The 14,633-nt window shown below is 38.2% G+C and overlaps 1 protein-coding gene across 2 annotated transcripts in view; it reads left to right on the top strand.

The window, feature by feature from the left end:
- prkg1b (protein kinase cGMP-dependent 1b) overlaps positions 1–14,633 on the top strand; it is a 174,395-nt gene that overhangs the window by 103,762 nt on the left and 56,000 nt on the right. For both annotated transcript variants that reach the window (XM_030156607.1, XM_030156606.1), the window contains exons 4-5: positions 3,731–3,836; positions 14,356–14,419. In XM_030156607.1, the coding sequence (XP_030012467.1) occupies positions 3,731–3,836; positions 14,356–14,419 (170 nt within the window). The remainder of the gene's footprint in view (positions 1–3,730; positions 3,837–14,355; positions 14,420–14,633) is intronic.

The following is a 14,633-nucleotide window of genomic DNA, read 5'->3' as shown; positions in this document are numbered from 1 at the left end:
TACAAAAGGTATAGTGTCAAGGTCAAATTATAGGTCAAAGGTCACCCAAATGGTCAAAAATGCATATTTCATGAAATTAAGCTGTTAATGTGGGTTCTTCCAAATGTTGGGCTCAGGTTCTCTCCTCATAACACATCTATTGACCACAAACAACTTAATAAGACACATTAAACAGAACTATTTACTCAGTGTATTATCCATATAGACATGTCAAAAATAACTAGAAGCACTCGGAGAGCGCAGACCTCCGCCAAGGCTGATCAGTGGGCCCCCCCGTGGGCCCCCCACCCCCGATCACCCCCAAATGTTAATCATTTCTTCCTTATCCCATTTCCAACAAACCCTGAAAATTTCATCAAAATCTGTCCATAACTTTTTGAGTTATGTTGCACACTAACGGACAGACAAACAGACAAACAAACCCTGGCAAAAACATAACCTCCTTGGCGGAGGTAACAAATGGTAGTTTCACATGACTTTGCAATTTACATAAATATGTCCCGTTGCGGGTGACACAGTGGTGCAGTGGATAGCACTGGTGCCTCACAGACAGAAGGTCCTAGGTTCGATTCCAACACCAGTCCATGGGGGTGGGACCTCTCTGTGTGGAGTTTGCATGTTCTCCCCGTGTCTGCGTGGGTTCTCTCTGGGCACTCTGGCTCCTCCCACCATCCAAACACATGCACTGATAGGTTAACTGGTTCTAAATTGCCCATAGGTGTGAATGTGAGAGTGACTGTTTGTCTCTATATGTTCAGCCCTGCGATGAACTGGCAAAATGCCCAGGGTGTACCCCGCCTTCACTCGTAAGTAGCTGAGATAGGCTCCAAGTGACCTAGTGTGGATAAGGCGGGTTCAGAAAATGAATGAATGAATGAAGTGTTAGTGATTCCCGCCAAAATGTGTGCTAGTGTTTCCCACCACACTAATGGCAGCAAATTCAAATGGAATGTACATGTAGCAGTATTTTGTCTCTAATGTGGCTTCGAAAAGGCCAAAGGCTTTGGGGGATCCCACCAGGAAACCAGAGGGAAGAGATCTGAGGACAGATTTGTTAAAATGTCGGAATGGTATGAATTTTTGAAAAAACTAGTCATTTTGGTGACCTTTAACATACAACATGACCTTGACATTAGACTTTTCATACTACAAAGTACTCTTACGATACAATATGGCACTTACAAGATCATTAAATAGCCCATCATGAACATATTTATACATTGCACTGGACAAAAGAGTGGAGAAGCTGTGAAAGTTGTGATTTTCAGAGTTAAAAAATGTAATTTTTGGGGTGGGGGGGGGTTTTTGGACGAAAATTTAAAAAAAAAAATTACACAGGAGTGCTTAGAACATCTTGTTGCATCAGAAAATCAGGGCTAATGTGGTATTTGATATTAAGCCCCCCCCCCCCCCCCCACACACACACACACACACACACACACACACACTGTAAAAGTAAAATCCTTTGATTCCAGAATTCAGCAACTCTGTCTTGTGTCTCAGAATTCTTCTATCTGCCATCTCTCCAACTCTTTGGCTACATCAGGATAACTGAGTTACCAAGACATAATTGGATTCAGATGCTGTAAAAACAAATATGAGACAATACAATTTGAATGTGTGATAAGAAATGTGCTATAAACCAATAAACTTGTTTGGAATCTGACATCACTGACACAATTTTACCATCTGGAATTTACATATTTTCTTACTGTATATGCATACATGTATGCAGGTCTCCTGTCTGTCTTTATTTATGTTTGCACAAGATCATTTATTTACACTATGCATTTATTTGTGTCCACACATGACACCTGTGCACCGTATCTTTATGCAGCTGTTGCATCTCTGTCTGTATACTGTACATTTTTATGTCTAGCTGTGTGTTTGGGGATTTCTGCTTCAAGAAAGTAAAACAGTGTCAGCCTGTGTAATGAGGGCAGTACTCCTGTGGTTTGGTCCTATTTTAAAGTGCTGCCAAACTCTGGGTCTGATGAGAAAAAACGATTTATGATGATTCTGTTTATATGCACATATAGCACATGCATACATAAGCATACTTGTGAGCACAGATGCATATTTTAGACACTAGTATTTGTAAAATGCAAATGTAATAACCTCTAAACAGTGCCAATAATACTTAAGAACTCATGCTGTTTTTTTGCCAGATGCATATAATGAGTTCATAATTTCACATAAGTTATCAAGGAATAGAACTAAAATGCTAATAATTTACTTCCAGATTCCTTAGCCCTGTAGCTAAGCCTGCACTGCCGATAAAAGGAGAAGTAAAAATTTTCTCATAATCAGTAAACGCACTGGGAGGTATTATGAGAAGGATTGCAAAGCTCTGGCAACAGCTAATGATTCATTCAAAGAAAATACCAAGTAGACTGAGTTATCTGGTGATTTTTTTATTATTATTACATCTCCCTTGTGGCCAGTCTGTTCCCAGTAGATCTCTGCACTTATTCTGGGGTCAGACTGTATAGTTTCTCCGTCTTCTGTCTCATTGCCGCTCAGCTCACTGTACTATGTGAGTGAAATGTTCAAGTTGAAATAAGACTGAATTAAGCGACATCATTATAGAAGAATCGGAGACCGCAAAGTTGTTTGGCAGTAATTACCAAAAATCTGCAAAGTAATAGCAGCTGGAGAAGTTCCTCTAATGTGACATGGATAAATGAAATATGGGGTTTTTGAGTCATGCTTCGCAATAATGCTGCTAGAACAACAAACAACAACAAATGTGAAATGAGACGGAGAGAACTATAATGAAGTGAAATGAGATGAAAACATGCCCTAATCAAAAATGACTGTACACAACTGTAGGGAAAGAAGTTAGAAAAAGCAGCAAAGGAATACTGCAAGGCACAGGATTACATCAGCCCCCAATTAGGCATGAAACTGCTTAGGTACCCACCAAAGGCTATTGGGAAAAAATGGTACATAATTCAAACTGTCGCAGCAGTCTAGTTTAACAGTGATGCACCCTGGGTATTCTATACTCATTATAGGACACAGATGAAAATGGTTTGATAAGAAGTATCAAACACTATTAAACTCACTGTATTTGGAGGAAAGTGCTTTAAATAAAACAAAAACTCACATCTAACCTATGTGTGGAATGTGTTTTATTTTAGTGTTAGTTTGGTGCCTCAGGGTAAGCATAGATTCTCATCTTTCGGGGGATAATTGATTCCAAATTGTTCCAGACAATTGTAGCTGTTTTTGATCTGAAACTTGGAAGTTGTGTTGAACAATTTCATAATTGGCCTTAAAACAAAGAACAAGCAGTCCTGCTAGGATTACTAATCAAAAACCATCGTTGGTTTAGCCAATTCACAGCCCTGACCTTAAACTGATTAAAATGTAGCAGCATGACTAGAAACAAGCCACGCATGGAAGGTACTGTATCTCAACAATACAGATTAAATTCAGTTGCTCAGAAAATCATTAATTGCCCTAAATGCTTTGGTTGCTGTGCAGGTCTGATAATCGTCTAGAGCAAACATTTACCTGAAGGTTATTGCCAGTGAAGGACTTACTGAACCTAAAAGAGAGATTTTTCCAGTACTTTTTGTAGAGAACCGCCTGAATAACAAGGCACAGTCATATGATTGCAAATTGAAACTGTTGTAAGACATGCACTCTATAATATGTATGTGAGCTGTTGTATTATTCCAGTTGATAAAACTACCTCTCATTGCTTTATTCTTTTTCATTTCAGCTCTTACAAATGTGAAGCTGTGGGCCATCGACCGACAATGTTTTCAAACTATCATGATGAGGACGGGCCTCATCAAGCACACAGAGTACATGGAGTTTCTGAAAAGGTAAGGAAATGAAGGCAAACTCTGCCACAGAGATGGACAAATGACCTGAATAGAGCTTTGATCCGAATACAATGAATGAATTAATGACATGAATTCAGGGAAAATGTGTGAGTCGTTTCTCTTGAGGCCTCTTATTCCTCTTTCTTGTTAATAAGTGATATAACCCAACATTAATTTCTGGGGCATCACTGAATGTTTCATCCATTCTGATCAAAATATACCCTGTCCACCTTCCTTTTTATGCTTATATCTGTCCGAGAAAGCTTTAAGTTCTATCCTCTCGTCCGTGGAATGGAGATGGCAGTGGAAGCCCATTATCACTTTAAAGGCCTCCAGATCCTTTTCTGGTCTGCATGGAGTACTGGATAAAAGACTGACTCATCAAAAGACTGAGGAGAGCATTGTGTGGCGATAAGGATGCATGAGACGGAATTACAGTATAATCTCCCGTGGCCCCATCTTTTAAAGACTCCCCTGGTGTTTCTCTCATCCACTATGGTCTTCATCAAGCTAATTATGAAAATTATGTCACATTTTTATCATATTATATGCACGTGTAGCATGATCCATGACTTTGCTCTAATATTAGAAAGTGTATCCTCTCTCTTTCACCGTAATGCACTCCACTTTATTATATATGTTTCAAGCACATGCTCTGCCTTTTGCACAAAGCCTCATGAATTATAGTTATCTTGATCAGATTCTGTCACTGTTTGACAGAGTTGCCTCGAGACTGTGGATGCATATGGGCGCTTCTTTGAAAATGGGTTTATTTTGGTACCTGGCACTTTGCCAGCTTTTTAGACCCATTAATAAAAGACAAATTTAGACATATTTCCCCCCAGGATGTACCTAATAATGACCTCAGATAAATGCAAAAAAAAAAAAATTATACTCTTGCTCTGAGCCATCCCAAAATGAATTAATTTTTAACAAAATATTGGGGCCAAAAATAAGACTAAAATTGGGACATGAAAAGCTACCTAGGTGTCAGTGTATTTGATCTGGACCACATGGCTTGAAATGGTTTTATATAGCGCTATAAAGACACAATGTTAAATTTGTTGATCTTAGTGGTTTTTCTAATCCACACATGTAGGTTTTTCGTGAATCGGCAGTCTCATTTCAGATTTCATGCGTAACCTATCATGTCCACTTGCGCTACACGCAGAACCTACCCAGTTAAATACAAATAAATCGTGAGTGATTTTGCAACAGCTGTCATTTTTATGAAACACTCTGCCTTACATAATCAGTTTGATTCCCAAAATGTACCTGTGAGAGAATAAAAAGATATTTTTAAAAAATAGTAGTGTGTGATTTTCGTGTCCTTTTTACTGTGTTACATGTAGATTTTTGTATAAAAAATAATATATAAATGTGTTTTATCTGAAAAATAGTTTCTCTTTTATAGACCCAAAGCGCCTCCAAACTTACTTCATAACATTAGTCTACATCTGGTTTGAATTTTTAGGCTCCATGTCCTGTTTTTAGGGACCGGGGGTATGTTTCTGGGTTAAATAGTGAACGAAGCCGTTTGCGCACCCTTGAACGCAAATAGTGAGCGAACGATGGGTCAGCGAACTCAGAGGCTTAACGAATGCAAAGTCCGTTTCTGCACTTGTTCACTAAGCCATCGTTCGCTCACTATTTGCATTTAAGAGTGCGCTAAACAGGTGTGTTCGCTATTTAACCCAGAGGAACGCCTCCGCCCCTGCTGTTTCCAGTCATCTGACAGCATTATGGTTAGAATGAAGAACTATTATACCATATTATACTATATTATACTATATTTCGTGCATCCGGCTGGACGTCTAAGGATGACCCCAGTTATTCCACTGGTGACTTTATTAACAGAACTCTAAACAGTCACTGTTGTTGTAACCGCAGCAACAACAGGACAAACAGATTGTATAGAAAAAGTAAATGCTGTTCCATTCCTCTCATCCATGCGCTCATATCTCATTACGTGCACACACAGACACATACACACGCTGGTGTGTGTCACCAGTTCACTGGCACTGGCCCTATACAGTTCTCATTCATTCATTCATCTCTCAAAGCCACACACACTTTGTCCTAAACTAATCTATATTTATCCGTAAATCAATAGAGAATAAAATTCAGTGAGCAGATCAATCCTCACTCTGTAAATTCGTTTTTATCAGTGCAAAATATCCATGGGAAAAATCTGATATCACTAAAGATATTGTCAAACTTGTGTTAAAAATCTTCTTTTTCAAATGTAAATAATATTTCAAAGGATTACATGACAGAAACGAAGTGAAATGAAGCTACAAGAATACATCCTCCTTCTAACGTGGACCTCTGAGGTCCGCGTTAAAATCAGCCCTGTGGCAACAAACTGGGCGAGCGCACACTTTTAACCAACAAGCCCAGAAACGGAATAGCGCATTTTGCATTGCGTTGGGGTTAACGAACTAACGCACGAATGCATTTTGCGTTGCGTTAGTTGTTAATGAACAAAGAGTGAGCCCAGAAACAGGATAGCGCATGGGCTTAAGCGATGGGCTTAATGGTTTAATGAGCTAGTGCAGAAACGTGCCCCAGTTTCATAGAAGCACCCATAGAGGAATCAGGAAACAACGCCCCTGCAGTATAAAGAAATGTTTGAAGGACTAGTGGCATTGTACCTGTGGTCCCATTGTACGATAGCATGATAAGTAGAACTTGTGTGCCACCACTATCCATTTGTAAACTACCATGTAATCAAGCATTGTGCAGGTAATAATTTGAGGCAACATGTGAGGCATGAAGGGAAGAGCATGTATTTGTCTGGCCTGTCAAGCATGATTAAATTCATACAGCGGTAGTGAACTGCAGCCTTCACATTGTAGCATCGTCTGCTAGCAGTAGAAATTTCATGAACGGCAGCATAATCACTTCCAAAAATGGAGTATGGTGGCAGGGATGAAGAATTCAAAGTAGAGAGAGGCTAAAATCGCCCAGCATACCTCACAACATTTGAATATGGACATAAAATTGTGCCTAGTAGATAGTCAGGTAATGTTTCTGTTCATTTGGTGAGTTTGGTGGCGATCGGGCCTGTGACGGCTGAGGAAAACCCGTACAAACGTCCTCCTGTGCTGCAACATCGATCGGACGCACACAGAACGTGCATTATAGGATAATGTTCATAGTGTGGCGGCATGGCACCTTCACCTCATAGCCCTGATTTCAGCCCTCAGTTCCAGTCCTTGTTGGCATAGTCTTCTCTGTGTGGAGTTTGCATGTTCTGCCCCATGTCTGCCCCCTACCGTCTAAAGACATGCTCCTTAATAGGTAGACTGGTCAGTCTAAATTGCCTGTCGTATAAAGTACTGGAAACAGGGGCAGCAATTCTGGACCCCATGAAAGCATCAACGTTGTGGACCCTTCATAAATTCAATATCTTCTCAATCTGTCGGACCATGTGTGTGTGTGTGTGTGTGTGGGGGGGGGGGGTCACATCCCTTATGTTAGTATGAAATAAAACAAAACTTTAATTTATTTCAACATCTGACTTTTATGCCTCTATTACACATCAGATCTTACACGAAATTGTCACAACTTCTAACCTGTATCCACTGGACCCCCTCCACTGCTCTATGGGCCCCCCACAAATGCTGGGCCCCATGAATTTGTCATGTCTACCCCCCTTTATTGGTGCCCCAGACTGGAAAGTCACACTTGAGTAAAAGTACAGGTACCCTACCGTAAGTTCAAGTCAGCAACTGAAATACTACTCAAAGTGTTTAAGTAGCTAGCATTTACTGTACTTAAGTATGTAAACTAATCTACAATGAAATGTACTCAAGTAATGAAAGTAAAAGTACAAGTAAATGTTAAAAACAACCAAAGGCAGTCAGAATTTTTAATATTAAGCTGCTGCTCACATGAACAGATTGTCAACAGGTTGAGTGTGGACCGTTGTTTGCACTTGTGTATTACGCGATTAGGCCGAATGATAAATCATCTTCCAGACTTTGCTGCAGTCAACAGTAATCTCAGCGATGAAAACACTGGATTTCCTTTAATGTATTTTTTTGTCACGAATAACAATAATGTGCATTAAAAATTTATAGGAGCAGAAGTATGCAATTGAGTTAGGAAATGTAGTGAAGTAAAAGTGAAAGTAAACAGAATAAAAAATACTCGGTAAAGTACAGATCCTCCAAAAACATACGTGTGTACAGTAGTGAAGTATTATTACTTTGTTACTATACAACACTGTCTGTATATATGGATGTGAGAGTTTGTTTGTATATGTCAGCCCTAAAATATGTCCAACCCTCATGAGGACTAAGTGGTTCAGAAAATGAATGGATGGATGTTCATACCATAGAAAATATAATATGTTTGCTTTCTGATGCTATTCCAAAAACAACTTGTATTAGTGTTTGTGGATGTGTGTTAAAGGTTTTGATACTGATGCTAGGTTTTTGGTTTTTGTTTTCAAACTTTACTACTTCATTTTAAGTTTTAGCTTACCTGCTGGTCGTCCATTACAGAACTTTCAATCGTCTTCTTCTCCGAAACTCCAACTCCGATTGACTTCAAACTTGGTATACAGCTTCTTTATGATGATGTCAACAAAAGATAGTGAAATTATTTGGATTCGGATCTGATTCTGGATTTGGTGCGACTTTAAAAAATGTCCCCATTATAACAGATAGGAAGTGGATCGATGCAATAACTCAGTAAATATAAATGATATCAAGTGTAAATTTCTACAGTCCAGCCCTGATGGGGAGATGACCAGAGCATAATGTCCACATGCTGATCAGGATCTTCTTCTGGATCCGGGAACTTACCGAAAATTTAACATGGGCTCTTATGGGGAAAAAATTTCAGTCGTCTTCTTCTCCGAAACTACAGTTCTGATTGACTTCAAACTTGGTATACAGCTTCTTTATGATGATGTCAACACAAGGTATTGAAATTATTTCAATCCGGATCTGATTCTGGATTTGGTGCGACTTTGAAAAAATTTCCCTTTATAAGAGGTAGGAAGTGGACTGATCCAATAAATCAGTAAGTATCAATGATATCAAGTTGGAATTTGAATTTTTTACAGATCTGATTGGAATATGACCAAAACATGGGCTATTTCTGTAATATAATAAATACACATAACTGGGTGATAATAAATGGCATCTGGATACATTTCCCAAAGCTTTTAATTTGGCTGGTAAGCTACAGGGCCATTGGTCCTATTTTTTTTATCATATATTGTAAGCATTTTGCACATTTTAGAGAAAAATCAATTTAAAAAAATGCAATGAGTCAATTTTTGCCACAACTGTACTTGTGGTACTTGAGCAGCTCAGTCAAAATGTACTTCAAAATAAGCCTGTACTTCCTCTTTGAAGGAGACAGCGAGATAGGACATGAACGTCATTCTCTGGCTTCAAAGTCATCCCCTTTGTACCACTTTACTGCACCGAATCATCCTGAAATCCTCCACCTCTTGACCATGATTATCTCTGCCTTTCCTGCTGATAAAGGACAGTTACTATTTCTGCGAATGGAAGAGGTCACTTAACATTTGGACATGATGTCAAATGCTATTGTTGAACTGAGGACATTCTCGTGGGACAGTACAGAAGCGATTCGAGTACTGGACATCAGCTTTTTTCTATTGACAGTAGATGTCATGCCATGCACCACAGTACCAGAAAAAAACAGTTGGTGCCAGATGTGAATGCTCCATTAATCTTACTTTCGTGTCTATTTCAGTGATGGCTCAGACTAAAAAAGACATAAAACACTGGCTTTCTCTTTGTGAGCGTTGTTGGTGTGTGACAGCTCTTCCATTTCAGAAGCTGTTGCATAACTGTCCAACAGATATGTAAATATTTAATAGATGGACATGCTGCTTAGTTTGGGCTCACTGCGTGTGTTTCTTATAAATGTTTAATTCACAATATGCAGATATATCCTTTTTCATTCCTCTAGGAGCAGATCTAATAAAAGCCAAGTTTATTAAACACACATTCTCCTCTGAGTCTCCTACTCACTCTTTATTTACTCTGAAAATATACTGTATGTTAGCGCTCTCGTGTTGTGGAGGATAAAAAAAAAAAAAGAAAAAACCATGGAAAATGTACAAACAAATCCTGCCTTGTACATCTGAAAAGTGTGCTTGTTGATTTATTTTTTTCCCCCTACTTTCCAGCGTGTATTTTAAATCACTCAAACACATTTTCCCAGAAAGGTAGCCACAAGCAGTATCATGAGCTAACACATGAAACTGTATTGCAGCGACTTTCACTCAAATCTGGATTAAAGTGGCAACTCTCAGGCACAGAATTAAACCGTGCATCAAACACACACTAGTTTTTCACAGTGGTTATTAGCTGCTTTTTTCATATGAGGGTGTTGCTGCAGAGAGAACATACCTACACATGATGGTTAATTAATTCAAATGTGCAATAACTTGTTTTTACCTGTCAGTATTCTTATTCTTATTATTATTATTATTATTACTTTTTTTCTGATCAGTACTCTATTTTACAAATGTGTATTTGTGTTTGTCTGTGCAATAACTGTTTTTTATATGTTTTAGCTATGTTTATGTTTTGTTTCTGTCTTTATTTATGTCTTTTTCTAACTCCGTGACTTAGGGAAACGCACAAGAATTCCAATGTACCTATACTGCGATGTATCTGTGCAAATGGAAATGAAGTCTATTCTATTCTATTCTATTCTATTCTATTCTATTCTATTCTATTCTATTCTATTCTATTCTATTCTATTCTCCTTAATGAAATTTAGCATCTGCACTTTACCCATCCTAATACAAACAAAACCTAGCATTAGGATTAGCCATTAGCATTAGCACAATGACCACAGTACACTTTTTTGATTAGGATGCTTCCTTTAGTTCCTCCTTTTAGCAGAAGACCATCCTTTACCACAGGAGAAGAGAGAATGCCTTCCCATTATTCATTGCAACATCAGCCAACCTGCCTTTTCAATGAAAAAAGTAAAGATCAACATGACACATTTTCATCTGATCCCATATCTGTGATGATATGATGATGTGTTCTTAACTTAAATCACATTAATGCGGGTGCAGTGAATAACACTGTACCTCACTGCAAGAAGGTCCTGGGTTCGATTCCAACCAGGGACCTTTCTGTGTGGAGTTTTTTTGTCCTCCCCATGTTTGCCTGGGTTCTTTCCGGAGACAGAGACATGCACTGATAGGTTAATTAGTTAACCTGAAATTGCCCATAGGTGTGAATGTTAGAGTGATTGGTTGTTTGCCTCTATATGTCAGCCCTGCGATGACTCATCCAGAGTGTACCCCACCTTCACCCATAAGTAGCTGGGATGGACTCCAGCACCCCCCTCAACCCTAGTGAGGATAAAGCAGTTTCAGAAGATGAATGAGTGACCCGTTAATGCAGCAGAACCTGTACTTAGTTTGGATGAGTTACATTTTCACAGCCTACAATTAAACTCATTAATGTCATTAAATGCAACTACAGACGGTTTAATAAAACTAAAGTGAACAATAAACTATGAACTGGATTTTGAGGAAGAGAAATGGAGTCAAATCAGGCTGGAGGAAACATATCGGTGGGTCAAAATGTTATCATAAATGTACACTACCAATCAAAAGTTTGGACTCACCTGGTTTTTCTTTATTTTCATGACTATTTACATTGTAGATTCTCACTGAAGGCATCAAAACTATGAATGAACACGTGGAATTATATAGTTAAAAAAGTGTGACATAACTCAAAACATGTTTAATATTTTAGATTCTTCAAAATAGCCACATTTTGCTTTTATTGGTGCTTTGCACATTCTTGGGATTCTCTCCATGAGCTTCATGAGGTAGTCACCTGAAATGTTTTCCAAAAGTCTTGAAGGAGTTCCAGTGATGCTGAGCACTTATTGTCCATCTGTGATCCATCTCATGTGATTTAAATGAGAAGGTGAGTCTGAACTTTTGACTAGTAGTGTAGGCAGATAACGTTTCATTCAACAAGTAAAATTGTAGACATACTTTATAGTGATAAGCGGATGAAGACGGTACAATACGGTACAGTACTTTATTCACTACCAGTCAATAGTTTGGACTCACCTTCTCATTTAAATGACATGAGATGGACCAGAGATGGACAACAAGTGCTCAGCATCACTGGAACTCCTTTTAAGACTGTTGGAAAACATTTCAGGTGACTAGCTCTTGAAGCTCACTGAGAGAATGCCAAGAATGTGCAAAGCAATAATTAAAGCAGAATGTGGCTATTTTGAAGAATCTAAAATATTAACCCTTTCATGCACGAATTATGAGAACCTTAATCAAAAATTTTTCCTGAGTGTTTGTATTCCTCTTTAGGCATGAAAAAAACAATGTGATTAAACATTTTCTTCTGAAAAATAAATAAATTAAAACAAAATATATTTTTAAAAAATAAAAAATACATACAAAAAATAATAATGAAAAAAAAAATTATTATGAACCTATTTTTCATGAAGTTGCAAAAATGTCCACTCAGCTGGACACCACACATTTAATTTTTGACGCACAGAAACATGTATTTACTAATAAATTGTGTGAAAACTATGGAGAGGGCTTGTGATTCTGGGGGTTTATGCTCAGGAGAGATCTACATAATGTTACCAATTCATGTCAGAAAAGATATGTAGTGTCTCAAAACTTTAATAAAGATATGTGTAAAAAAAAAAACAAAACAAAACAAAAAAAACAATGAAAAGAACAACAAAACCCATAAATATACAAGAGAACAGCTGTAGAAGAGCTGTCCACTGGAGTGACCACTGTGCATGAAAGGGTTAAACATGTTTTGAGTTATGTCACACTTTTTATAACTACATAATTCCATCTTCCAAGTGAGAATCTACAATGTAAATAGTTATGAAAATAAAGAAAAACCAGGTGAATACAAACTTTTGACTGGTAGTGTAGGTTTATGCTTACCTTGCATACAGACATTAATTTGATACAATTATGACGATTCAGCATTTATGCTGACAAATACAAACAGACACGAGGAACAGAGTGACTGAATGTTAGAGTCGCTTTATCCTTTATTTAGGCCTATTTCTGCTCAGACCTTGATAATAAAGCCAAGTTTTATCTGTGTTTACATCCTGGATTAAAAAGCGCTGGAGAAAAACTGAGGGAAGTATCCAAATTATTCATTCATTCTTTAATTCATTTTCTGAACCTGCTTTATCCTCACTAGGGTCACAGGTGTCGCTTGTAGTCTATCCCAGTACTTATGGGCGAAGGCGGGGTACACCCTGAACATGTTGCCATTCATTGCAAGGCTGACAGAATCCAAATGTTTGATTTTTTTAAATAGTATCCCAATTAAAACATGCATTTTAGATCCTTCCCTCTGTCTTCACAACATTGTAGTTTCCCCTCAGCAGACCCCCATAACATCAGCTCAGTGAAAGAGCAGCTGGATTCTCTCAGCTCCACAATGCCTTTTCTTAAGTCCTTATAAATCCCCCTTTCCATCTTTCCTCAACCCCATTTCCATTTTCCAAGGAAAGTGGTTCAGAAAAATAGATATGAGATAATCTTTTGGACTTTTCAGACATACCTTAGATCTCCATCAGTACCTCAGTCAAAGGCACTGACAGGAAAATGAACCAGTGCATATTTGTTTTCGATGGTGGCGTGGAGAGAACAGCAAAACTCAGCAAAGACAGGAATGATCCAACTTAATCAAACACTGAATTTTTTATCTGTGCTAATTATATTTCCAAACATTTCACTTGCTTTTACAATAGCACTACAATGTGAGAATATAAGAGGTTTAAGAATGCTCAACAAGACTACATAAATACGACTAACCCTCCCCACCAACTTTATGAAACTAATTAACGCAACAATACATAATAAAGCTGCTGGATTGGAAACTTTCCCACAAAAGAGGCTTTTTGTTTGCATCAGCAGCCTCACAGCTTGATCCCATATGTTTCATGTGGAGAAGGGTCATCCGTTCGCTAATAAGTGTTCTGTTAAGCAAGCACAGTGGCAAGGGCCTAGATTGGGGGCAAGGCGAGATGGTTCAGATTACCGTAATAAAGCATGGAAAATGAAGGAGAGAGGGAGAAGGAGTCGCTGAGAGAGAGATGATACTGGACGATAAGGCCTTTGTTCACCATCACCGCTTATTTTCTCTTCTCCTTGATAAACATTGGGCCAGTTTTATTTAGTAAGCTTGATAACAGGCAGAAAGCGTTCGCCGAGGCTGCCGGGAAGCGAATGGAACAAACATTAGAGCCTCATTCTGCTGTATTCAACCTTCTGATCTGATACTCTGCTGGGAAACGACAGACCTTGCTCAGTCTGTGCTGATATACTTGTAAATACATATTGTAATGTAGTGAATATGCAATGACATATTTTATTGATGCTTGTCTGTTGCATATATTTAGTGCTCTCCACTACAATGTTTTGCTCTAAGCAAACTAAGAAACAATCGAAAATCTACATTATTTTTTTTTTCTTTCTTTCTTGTAGTGTTCCTACATTCCATGGCCTGCAGGAAGATATTCTAAGCAAACTCGCTGATGTCCTTGAAGAGGTAAGTGTTGTGTTTCAGAGCCTGTGGCATCTGCGTCACAAAGTTACAAACATCTAACCTATTCTAAACATCCTGAAAGATTTCACTCCATTCATTGTCCTTTATTGTTGTAAAAAGGAAGAGCTAGAAAGTGAAATAAAGCATATTTCAAATAATATGCAAATGGTAATGCTGAACTAAATGCTTGATTGAGTAGTAGGAGAGTAATTATGTC

This window comes from Sphaeramia orbicularis, chromosome 15, assembly GCF_902148855.1.
Source record: "Sphaeramia orbicularis chromosome 15, fSphaOr1.1, whole genome shotgun sequence".
NCBI classification, from domain to species: domain Eukaryota; kingdom Metazoa; phylum Chordata; class Actinopteri; order Kurtiformes; family Apogonidae; genus Sphaeramia; species Sphaeramia orbicularis.
The sequence above is the reverse complement of the archived record's forward strand: the minus strand, read 5'-3'. Positions and strand labels throughout refer to the sequence as shown.